The 12,666-nt window shown below is 28.7% G+C and overlaps 1 protein-coding gene across 1 annotated transcript in view; it reads right to left on the bottom strand.

Annotated features, from left to right (window-relative positions):
• Window positions 1-2,825: 2,825 nt before the first annotated feature.
• The window catches only part of LOC119675136 (protein eiger), a 13,329-nt gene continuing 3,488 nt past the window's right edge, over window positions 2,826-12,666 (bottom strand). Inside the window, exons 3-7 of the mRNA XM_038086325.1 lie at window positions 5,008-5,273; window positions 4,811-4,948; window positions 4,589-4,722; window positions 3,524-3,646; window positions 2,826-3,462 (exon numbers count right to left, since the gene is read on the bottom strand). Of these exons, the coding sequence (XP_037942253.1) occupies window positions 3,104-3,462; window positions 3,524-3,646; window positions 4,589-4,722; window positions 4,811-4,948; window positions 5,008-5,273 (1,020 nt within the window). The 3' untranslated portion in view covers window positions 2,826-3,103. The remainder of the gene's footprint in view (window positions 3,463-3,523; window positions 3,647-4,588; window positions 4,723-4,810; window positions 4,949-5,007; window positions 5,274-12,666) is intronic.

Raw genomic sequence — 12,666 nt, 5'->3', positions numbered from 1 at the left:
TTGTGCGAAATGAGTTTTTACGTAACACCTGTTACATCCTTCTAGTTGACTTGACTTCCAATGGCAAGAAAGCATTTCGGTGTAATCGTAAAATTATTTTTTGGCCACTGGTAATAAAATTTAATCATATTTGGTTCTAATGTCAGGTTAATATATTCAATGTCAGATATATGTATATACAATTGAATTTATATTGCGCTATAATTTTGGAAAATTTTTTAAATATTTTCATTACTGAAAATCATTATCATTATCATCATTAAAGTCATAATCATTAACACATAATTAAATAGTATAAAATTTATTAATTGAACAACTAATGAAATTATTATAGTAAGCATGTGATTGTTAGTTCCACATGCCATACAGTTATACAGCTGTACCATACAGTTTAACCTTATATGTCCAGATTGGTTTAAGTTCAAAGAAAATCGAATATTTAGAAAATTCATTAGTTTGATTTGGATATTTTTGATTTATGTGCTTACGTTATCGTTTTCTTCTATTTTAGTGATTGTCTAAATATCAGCTTGGAGTATTAGACCGCTGTTTAGTATAATAGAGACTGGTTTACTGGTAAACTAATTTTAAGGGTGAAAATGACTTGGGACATTTTTACCCACTGATTTTGATATGACATTGGGTTAACCATTTCTTCATCAAAAGTAAGTGATTGTTTTAAAGCTTCTAAACGAACTGCTATGTTATCGGCAAAAATAGAAGAAGCAAGACGATAATTAGCAGGAATATCTGACACAACAACATAATATACAACATAAAAATGGGAAGCAAAGAAGAAGAACATTTGCCTTCATAGTTGCATTAGTTAAGGTAAATGATTTGTATCTCACACTAAGGTTCTTGATTGCGAATAGAATTTAGATGATTATTTAGGTGAAAGCAAGTTTTCTCTAATCTTTACTAGTTAGTAACTTATTAACAATTTTTTTCGATTACTCATGTCATAATCATTAACGCATAATTAAATAGTTTAAAATTTTTTCTTTGAATAACTAATAGAATTTCTAATGAATTTTAGTTTGATGATGTCCAATCCGTATTTGGTCAAAATAAAATTAAGCGAAAAGCAATTTTGCAATTAGAATCATATTTCTTTATCATCTGAAAAACTCATTTTGAACATTGTATCGAAAACTTAACCTGAAAGACAAAAATCAATAAAGGATTTGGGATCGAAGTTCCAATATCCAATTGAATTGTCATAATTTGCTCAGATTAAAAAGTTGACTTCTTCACGATAGTCTTTTTGACGTTGATCAAGAGTGTCACATAATTTCAAAACTCACTGTTTTTGTTATTGTTGTAATGTATGTATACCTGTATTACACGTAAATATAAATGTCAAGAAATATCTAATTTCCTAACATTTACTATTTTTAATTTAATTCAATTTTATCTCTAAAGAATTTAAAAATATTGCAAGAAAAGAGTAGCAGTAATTTAAAAAAACACTTTACATTTTTAAACATTTTCAAATTAACATTTTTTTTATATTCAATGTTTGATTAAATTTAAAGGATATAGAGCATGCCTTTACTCTACTCACAAGAGCAGGGTCGTCCTAAGAATTTGGGCGCCTGTGAATAGCAAATTAATGTTGTTGGGGATACGAGTACTTTCTCTTAAGCTGTTTATGTTGAGTCTTTTCCGAATTAGAGCATCTGGGCACTTTTAGTCTTTGGAAGCTGGGGGGTTTCTGCAGAGTCTCACCCTTCTCACTGAACTATTTATGTATTCCTCAAAAGCTTCGTGATTATTCGATGACTGATCTAAGATTTCCGTACCGCTCTGTGCGGCTAGAGATTATTCTAAGATTAGATAGTACTAAGTAAGATAGCCTGTGAATTTTCGCTCTGTCTCTTATATATTTTTTGACCGGGTCTATTCTAAGGGCTCTTAGCATGTCATATGTGTGAATGCTCCAAGGTACTTTGAAGAATCTTCGAAGAGATTTTGAGCAACTTGCAGCTTCTGAATAGTAGAGTTGGCAGATTTTGCTATATGAGACACACCCATAGAGTAGTGCTGGTAGATCAACTTTCTGTTATTCACGCTAAGGTTATTGTGTTTGAAAAGTGGTTGTAAGCAGTGCAGTGATTTTGTGCAACTATTTCTTTTGACTTGTATGTGCTTGTGACAAGTGAACCGCTTATTAAACGTGAATCCCAGGTATTTGATGCCGTCCTTCCAATTAATCCTAATGTCACCAACTAAAGCTGTTACACCAATGAAAATGTTCTATTGAGGTAACCTATTTACAATATCTTATAGTGATACGACTGGGTCAGATATAAGAATGTGAATTATTTATGATTCTATTTACTAAAGTGTTGAAATTAGTTCCAAATCATTGAATATGTTTTCATACTTGTGGCTTTACGTCTATTTAAATCCTGCCATTGCTGTTTAAGTTTCGTAATTATCGTTCAATAGTCAATTTTGTTATAACAGTTGATCAAATATTTCTGAAAAACATGCCAAGACGTGACTTTCCTCTGGTTTGAGCAGAATATACGCTGAACTGTAACTAAACAGAAATACGTGAGGCTGACGTAATGTTTCACTTTGAAAGAACAGCAAATAAAAGTTTTAATTGACATTTTATTGAATATTCTCACAAAAGAATAAAACTGCTTCCATGGAATTTATTAAAATTCCAAAATGTATAAAGATTTACATCATTTTTGTTATTCACTCAAAATAAACTTCATAATATGTAAAAAAGAAAACAAACAAAATATATTTTGCGTTTCTTTCTAAAATAATATTTATATTATTTATTAAGTTACATATAGAATAAATACAATATAAAAAGTGATATAATTAAATTATGTTTGAGTTCAAGAAAACCTCGTCCCACAGATTCTTGTCACATTTTGATCTGATTAAATATTATTGTAAAATAATATAAAACAGCTTTATAATAATTTTTGGTTTGCTACAATTAATGCTAAATAACTTAACTAAAGAAGTTCATGTCTACAACTAAGATTTACTGCTTAAATTAAAAAATTACAATGCATCTGCCAAATATCAAAAAATTATCATCAATTTAAAATAATTTCCCTTAATAGAGTTTCCTTTATTTCACTTTAATGAGACCAAAATAGCTCCTGTTATTTGTGTCCTTTAAAATTACACTTCGATCGGTGTGGAAGTCTCGTATGTGTATTGTTTCATCTGCGCGTAGATGGATGAGGCCGCTGGTATGGCATGTATGAATTTTAAGTGGGATGTTCGTTGGCACAGTATTTAGACATTGTAAGAATGGTTTATGTCCATGGAATATTACGAAGCCATTTTGATCATGTGTGTTATTGTAACACACCTGAGCATAGATGTAATAAAGACCAGATTCAAGCACTGTCAGAACTCCATTTTCAACCTCGAAATAGCTACTAGACATACTTGGCTCCCCAATATATATATCTCCAGCATATACTTCAATAATAAAAATTAATTATAATGATGTTTTTATATTTCAATTGTACATAATACTTACATGGAACTTTTATTGCTGCATGTCGACCGGGAACTGTACGCGTTAAATGGAAGTGTGCTGCAGGAGCTGAGTCAATTGAGTTTGACATAAGCGAAGATTTTGCTGAAAAAGATAGAGATTCACCTGAAATTTTTCCAGAAATAAAGCTATATATAATAAAAATTATAGCTTCTGCTCTCAAATACTTAATTAATAATATTAAATTTTGAATTTATTTCTCGATCTGATTTTTTTAATAATGTTTGTTATATATTTCATATTCAGCTATAGGTTACTTTTTGATAAAATATAATTAAACGTTTGTTTAATATTATTTATACTATTCTATATTTCGACTCTCCTTGTGAATCATCATCAGGATTAGGATCTCACATAAATTAATATTAATAAAATCTATATCTAAACGTTACGCTTATGATTTCGTTGTCTATATTGCACTATAGTGATAGCGATGCCGAATTATAGAATATATTAAAAAATATTAAACACACTTTTAATTTTAATTTTAACGAAAACTGATCTATATAGTCATGATACTATTGATAAAATTAATCACAATGTATTTAATCAATTTAAACAAGTCTCAGAACAGTATCTGCATGGATGCTTATTAACTAAAATAATAATTAAAACTGCATATGTCGATGTCTCTAATTTAATGCTTTTTATATTTCAGTATATTGCTCTATTTTGCTATGAAAAGTTCTTCTTACCGAAAAATTGGTTTTCGATGAATTATACAAACTAGCTAAATGGTTGTTTGTATAATTGTCTAACTGTGCTTAGTTGTACGTTAGAATATTAGCAAGACGATATAATATAATTTATCAGAGTAAAAAAGGATAGAAGGAAAAACTTTTTAAGACTGATTGAGATCATGAAAAGTGTATAAGATATATTTTAATGTTCTAACTGCTGAATCTAAATTTCTTCAGTAATGTATTTTTTAAAAAGAATATTAGAAGTGACTTAAAGAAAATGGCATTTATTTTTTAAGGCAGGTCGTAACAATATTGTTAATTACTTTAATGACATATGATTACATATATGTGAATTAATACTTACCAGTTCGATAAACTGGAATTTTACGTCTGCGATTTAAATGGCTCCGTAAATGTGAACGTCGCTTATCTAAGTTTTCAGCTACAAATTTACGTTGACTGTGGTTTTTCAAATTGTCTGAGATCTTTTCTTGAGTCCTAAGATAATATTAAATAGTACGTTAAAGTTAAAATTTTATACTAAATTAATTTTACTTTTTTAGGTTTAACTTAACAATTCTTTTACCTAGAACTTGTTTTGTATGAAGGATAATCGGAATTTAATGATTTCGTCTCAACCGCAGTTGTAGTTTTATTTTGATCTGATTTATTTTCATCTTCATGTATAGTTAAAACTCGAACATTATCAATAGATCGTGACACTCTGAGACAGAAAGGTTGTAATTATCAATAAAATTTTTTACCTAATTAATTGGCACATACCGTTGATGTTTTTTCTTTGAGTCCTTATATTTTTCAAAATCATCGTACAAGTTATCATCATCAGATATTATATCTTCATCATCGCCATCCGAATCATCATAGCTGTTAAACTTTTTTATTAAATCTTCATAATCATCATAGTCTGCATTTGAAAGCTTGTCCTTCTCCCGATCATTTTCATCCTCATCGTCATCATCATCATCAACATCATCGCCATCTTCAGTCTCCATATCTTCATCAGGGTCATCGATAAGAGCATTTGAATACTAATAATTATTAATAATTAAGATAAGTTACTTAAAAATGGTACGAGTATATAGTACTGCAATAAATATTATTTATTTATAGTGCTTAACTGGTGTCTTAAAAGTCAGGACACATAAATCTTCTAGTGCATACTTTACTGTTCCTATATTGTCCATACAATAAAGAAATAAAAGTTGAGTTTAAAAACCTTTCGCTTTTGATTCAAAATGTACTCCATATATTATAAATTAATTATTTATTATAGATTTAATAGATTAATATGTAAATTATGGATGACTACTACGAACAGTACATACAAATGGTACATCATTTTTGTTAATTTGTATTTATCTTTATAAATATATCATATAATTATGTAAAAACCAGAATAGTGGAGTAATTGTTCTGTATTTAGTAATAAAACAGACATTAAAGTAAATGTCTCTGGTAGAAGCCGGAGATCACACTAACAAACACATTATACATGGTGTGTAATCTATAGATAACAGGTGACGTTTTACACTTACGTAAATAATTTTAAAAGTTGTAGGAACTTAATAGACGAATTAAGCTAAGAAAATCTGAAATAATGTTTTACTAAAGAAACTTTTTGCATGAATTCCATTGAAAGTAAAAAGCAACTGCGCATAATTTAAAGATCACTTCGTTCTTTAAGATTATAACATCTATATAAATTCAATATATCATTGAATTAAAGATATCGCCACTATTTTGTTTTTTTTTTTTGTTGTACATTGATACCACTGTTTTGTATCAAGATGCAAGATTTGAGTGCAATTTTTTACCCAGCTATTTCTGCAATTATACTTTTAAGTAATCTACAATCGAATGACGCAATCGTTGGCAGAGAAAATAAACGAATCTGATCGACCCTATTCATAGACGTATCTGTTCCCCAATTTAAAACTACCATGTCAAGGAAAGCATTTTGAGTCGATTCCGATCATAGAAGAAAATTCGCTAAATAAGTTGAAGGCCATACTTCAACCAGCCTACGCAAAATGTATAGTAAATTGGGTCGCACGCCAACCCAATAGGATGAAATCTATTTTAAAGACGATAAACTAAAATGATTGATTGATGTTTTCTTTGTTTTATTTATTAAGTCTGTATACTTTTTACACAAAATTATTATTTTCATTTAGAAATCAACTTTTTTCAGGTTTTATGCTGATTTCCGTTAAAGTCTAAGACCACCTCGCCAAATTTAAAGGAAGTTATTTCAAGTACTTCATGTATACAAAATGTAAGTATTACAACCAAAATTTTATTTTACTTAATTTAAAGTTTATTTGAATCACAAAACAATTTTTTAATTCTATATGAAGTTGACTTAAACAATTTATGGAAAGTTCTTCAAAGAAAAGATTTTCTCTTTTACCATAATTAGGAGAGCACGAAAAATTGATCAGAAACCAATGGGAAAAGCAGGATTTGTTCTTAATATGTATAAAACGATTGGATGTTTTTAATTGAGTCGTAATAGAAATAATGAAAAAATAATTGCATGTCACTAACAATCGAAAAGCATACTGAAATAATCTCCGTTACCCAAATGGAGTAGCCAAGAACTAAAGACTAGTAGCCAAGAAAAACCACACTGAGAGCAGACATGCTAAACCGAGTAACGAAAACCAAGGTTACCACTGTACATATGATCCTTAACTTTACCTCACAAAAAGTTCAGTGGCGACAAATATATGCAAATTCACATCCGGGAAAATTTTTGTGTAGAATGTGGCACCTTCCTGTTAAAACCACATGTATTCCATATACATATCTTCATTTTCACGCCCAAGAAATGGTTTTCATATGGCTATAGTGATTAGGATTGGCCGGCACCTGTTGCACTTCAAGACCATATATCAAACTATAGTGTAATTTGTCTTGGTTGAAATGATTTTTGATAGTTACTTGTGAATTTTTACTTCGATAGTTGCGACAATATTCTGTTAATAAATAAAGAAAAATTTATAAGAAAACTTATCGCAATATTTTTAGTTAAAAAATCCCTATTGGGTGAGAGTTTTGTTTGACAAGAAACAGTGCTGTAATTACCAATAAATGCATAACGAATACTTTACTAGATTGTTGAACCATATCTTCATTATATTTTAAAAATTACTCTATGATGTTCTAGAAATAATCGATGTTGTTAAAAATATAAATATTTTAGAAATCAAACTTTATTAGAACTGAACCAAATCCTTGATTTAATTCATATTATTCTGGCGATAATCTTTGTTAATTATATTTCATATTAAAAAAAAAGTTAGGGGTTTCCACAAAAATAATTAAATAATGTTATCTTAATATTCATTAACATGACATTAAATAAAAAATAAATAAAGATTATATTCAAAAGTTTTTTGAAGTGTCAATTAAATGATGTTCTATAATAATATTTTATTATTATTTATTATTATTATATTTATTATTACTAATATTTTTTCTTATTTATTTTTTAAAACTTTTTATAATCATTACCATATTCATTTTTTGTCTTCCAAATGGTTCGTTATACTAGACAACTGTTCCAAGTAACGACGAATTTTATTTGGCTTCTTTAGTTTTTTGAAAAGTCGTCACTTCGGTAATACCATGACTTTATCTATCATGGTCTATTATGGTCATGGTCATTATCTATTTATTTACATGTAGTGGTACGTATCACTACATTTAAATAGATTCTGTATTAAATTTATATATTATAAATTATTATTTTATATCATTCTATGTTATATTATATTATATTTAATACTATTTTATTTTATTTAGTATAACAACGTGTATGTGGTTGGGATTTTGAATTTAAGATAATAACAAATTAAAAAGAGGTTTTTATATGTAATTAAACATTGAACTGCAGATACATAAAGCAAATAATTATAGATTCGAAAATTTCCAAATGTAGATGTTTTCTGAAATCTGTTATTATTACGTATATACTCGTATAATGCAAGAAAATTTTTAATTTAATGAAATTATAATTAAAAATTTTTAAATTTTGTTAAATGAAATTTTTCTGTGAAACTTTGCCAACTTTAAATTATAAATGGCAACATTTTCGATATTTATTTTTTTTCATTGTAAATGCTGCCTTATTAATATATACGGGAATTAAAATTAAATGCGGAACATTTTGATACACCTCAAAAGTATAAGACGCAGTGAACTAAAAGTGCGTATAAAATGGATTAGAATATAGCACAAATTGTTTATGAGTCACCAAAGTAATACCAGAGAGCAGAGTACTACATTCGAAACAATATATGTTTTTTTATTTGATCATTTTTTCTTAATATTGAGATATTTTTAATTTAAAATTGCAAAATGCTTCAATTGTCATATATTATCCATCAAAATTATATAAAATTGTTTTTAAAATATTACATTATATAAATTTTGAAAAGTTATTATTAATATATGAGATATCAGTATAAAAATATAATAACATATATATTAAGTATTCTGAAACAATGTAAATCAGAGCATTAAAAAGGTATAAATACATCTAAACTTAGTTTAAATATAACTATTGAATCCGTTTTTAAGATATTACTAGAACACATTAATATTTTCGAAATAATATTTAAAGGTCTTGGACTTTAAACTCGTAATATCAAATAACTAATGAATATTTAAACATGTTTTTTATATTTTATCCACTTCTTAATAATACAAGTAGTGAGTCAAGAGGGGGGCTACAAGTCTACAGAAGCAGTTTCGACTTAGTTTAGAATTTGAGTTTAATATTTACCTCACCTTATAACATAATAAAAACTAAAAAAATATTTTTTTATAAATTTAAAAATAGAAGCAGCAAATAATTTTGTGCCCTGGCGCCAAAAGAGCTCACGTTGTCACTTAATTATACATACATACATACAAACATATATGTATACATTTTTAATAGGGCAAAACAACAAAACAGCAAAATATATAAGCTTTACATTGCTCTTCCAGAGCATAACTTATTCATTCGCAAAGGACGAATATTTTGCATAAATATTGTAAATATTTTTATACGCTAAATTGTAAAGAATCTTGTGTTATCATTAATTAGATACTTTTTGTAAACTTAAATTGGTGAGTGCTCGAGTCACTATTTATATTTTGAGCCAAATAATGAAAAAATTTTAACTTATCGGTGAAAATGGTTTTATTGTTTCTGGAAGTATTCTTCTTTATGATTAATATACTTTTGTATGCGTTCTAACCATTTGTCAAAGCATTTTTTCCAATCTTCTTCAGATACCTCCAAAACATGACTTTTAAATGTAATGACGGCTTCCGCCAACAAAAATCGTTGTTCATGCAATTTATTCTTGATGTTCGGGAACAAGAAGAAGGTATTGATGGAGATGGAGAATGATCGGAAGGCGCTTGATTTCCGTATTTCACTGAAGACTTCCTGTAAACAAATGGTTGTATACCATTCAGAATTAACTATTTTACGTTCCTGTAATGGTACGGATATAGTTGCCACATGACCAGTAGCGACCATTTATTTCGAAGTACTTCGAGCGCGAACTACTCTTGTTGGATTTGGTTCATTTTGAAACATCCATACAGTTAACTTCTGTTTACGATCCGGCTCAAATGCATATATCCATGATTCGTCACCTGTTACAATCTTATACACGTACAGGTCTTTTGAAACACCGCCATTGTACTTCTCGAACATTTGTGGGCACCGATCGACAAGAGAGTCTTTGAAGATTTTGTCAAATGATGGCGGTGCCAACGAGAAGAAACCATTCTCACGACTTAGTGATCGTGCAATATTTTATATATGCAATCAGTATGTCGCATGACGATCTTGCATAACTCGTATCAGTTTTTGCACAACATCAATATTTTCTGGCACCATAGCTGATTTTGGAGGACCTTCACTGACTGACTAATTTCATCAGTGGACGAACTACGGTCACGACTAAAACTATTGTACTAGTGTTTCACAATGGCAAAGGATGGAACTTCATCATTAAATGCACTCTTGTCTTGATAATCCAAGTCGAAAGTCGTGATAAATCATCGCACAAAAATTTTCTCGCATTAATTCCATTTTTTCCAAAACACTCAATTTAGAAATCACTTTAAGTAACAAAAATAAAGCTCTTTTGACAAAAAGCCTAAGGTAGATCATGTTTAATAGTGTCAAACTTACTCATGGAAACGTCAGATGACACCTGACAACAAACAGTGCTGCCAAGGCTCAAAATATAAATAGTGACTCTCGTAAAAAGAAAAGAACAAAACAATTCGAACTAATTCAAATCTCACTAATGTAACCGCAAGGCTAGCTTCTATTGAGAAAGTACCGGATTTTGGTTAACCAAGCGATCTATTTGACAATTTCTAAGGAAAACGGTTTTGTCCAAATTAAACGTAGGAAGGGAATAAAGTTAACTAAAAATTTCAAATAAATTCTAAATTAATATACATTATTTTACATTATTTTGATTTGTTCCAAATCAAAAATGTGTCGACTTATATATATACTATATAAATCTTTTTTACTACGTAGTAATCCTTTAAAGCAAATTTACTTTTTACATGTGACGTTAATAACATGCGAAATTATTTAGATTTTTCCACCAGTGATTGAAAATTTATTTAATTCGCACTGCATTTTAAAAATTTATTTTAGCGAAATATTTTGCAATCCATTCCAAAATAAATTGTCTATATTCTTAATAAATTCAACAGAAATCTTAAAGCAAATTAAATCAAAAAAAAAAATATTGAATATTTTGACGCGCGGAATGGATTTGTATATTAATTGATTTTATTAAAGAAAATATTTTTGCTTGAAGGTAACATATGGTTCACGACCCATTTGCAAATGTACAAAAAATTGCTGCAAAAAGCTAACTTTAGACGCAAAATAAATAAAATTCAGAAACGTCAAAAATCAATTGAACCACAAACTACAAACTGAACGCATTTCCATTTATTTGACTCAATAATTTCGAAGATAATTCGAAAACGAAAATGGCAACTTGCTAAAGCATTAGATCCCAAGCTACCAACAAAAACATTCTACTTAAAATGCGATGAATTCGGTTTCGTACACAAACTGAGTTTTGCATTTTTATCTTTTTCTCTTGTATATTTAAATTTAAAAATAACAAAAAATTGTGTTGGAAATTGGATTCTCAAAAATTGTGAGATGCTGAAGTATAAAAAAATATTTCGATGACATTTTAGCGTGCAATGGATTGCGGAGAACCGTTCTATTAAGCTAAATTGTCTACATCTTTTGAACTCATTGCGCTAAAAATATATTTTTAATCATAATTTCGTTTTTAAGATAAATGGGAAATGGTGTCAACACATGATAATTACATAATTCTTCCTTGTCAACGTTTTCTATTTTATTATGATTTATTTCTAATAAAAAGTTTGAAAAAAATTGGTAAAACTGAAATAGAAATACTTTATTATAATAATATTGTAATTTTAATTGCAATAATGAAGTTATATACAAATAAAATCATTCTCAAAACTACTGATTTAACGGATGTCTATTTTGATATGATGATGATAAGAATATATACTAAATGGAACGACCCGCAATTGCAAACGCGGATTAAGACATCAATTACAACCCTATTACTCATATAAAATGTAAACCAGGTTGGGATTACAACATTTGTCAAATTTATCAAACTTTAGCCATGTACTAAATTTACACTTAAACATTTTGCTTTAGACTTTTAAATATAAAGTGAAACAACCCTAACCGATTTTAAATTATTCTGAACCAAGTGTATATATATAACTGTCCTACTTATTGTATGTTACATAGCAAACAACTAAAACTTTTTTAAATTTTCTTGGTTATTCATCAAGAAATACGCTGTTGGTATTAACAGTTCGGTCATACTTATTCTCTACTAATCTACAGATTAAATTTGAGATCAGTTTTTTTTTGTATATTTTTTGAGTCAAATTAACACTATATAACTTCCAATTGTCAGGTGGAGTAGTTTGGCTGGTTTGGTCACACCTCACGAAAACTATCAAGTGAAATTTGTTTTCAAGCCCTTACGTATAATCCGCAAGGCAGTAGAAGAAGAGGAAGGCCTAAGATTACCTGTCGCTGATCAACACTAAACGAAATTAACAGCCAAACCACACACCTTGGCATATCATACATTGTGACCGAAAGGTTTTCGGAAATTCTCATTTAAAATTCGCGCGCTGTATATTTTTCGATATTTTAAGTTTATGTAGTTTGGCAGCACTGTCCTTAATTACTATGCCAAAAATGAGCGCGATCTGTCAGACAGTTCGTTTACGGCAGCTGTTGAACCCAGTTCACCTCAGTAGTGCGTTGCGAAAAAAACAATGGCAAAAAATATTGAACAAAGAGTTTGCATCAAA

Source organism: Teleopsis dalmanni, chromosome 2 (assembly GCF_002237135.1).
Source record: "Teleopsis dalmanni isolate 2A chromosome 2, ASM223713v2, whole genome shotgun sequence".
NCBI classification, from domain to species: Eukaryota; Metazoa; Arthropoda; class Insecta; order Diptera; family Diopsidae; genus Teleopsis; species Teleopsis dalmanni.
This window is presented reverse-complemented; position numbering and strand designations above follow the sequence as displayed.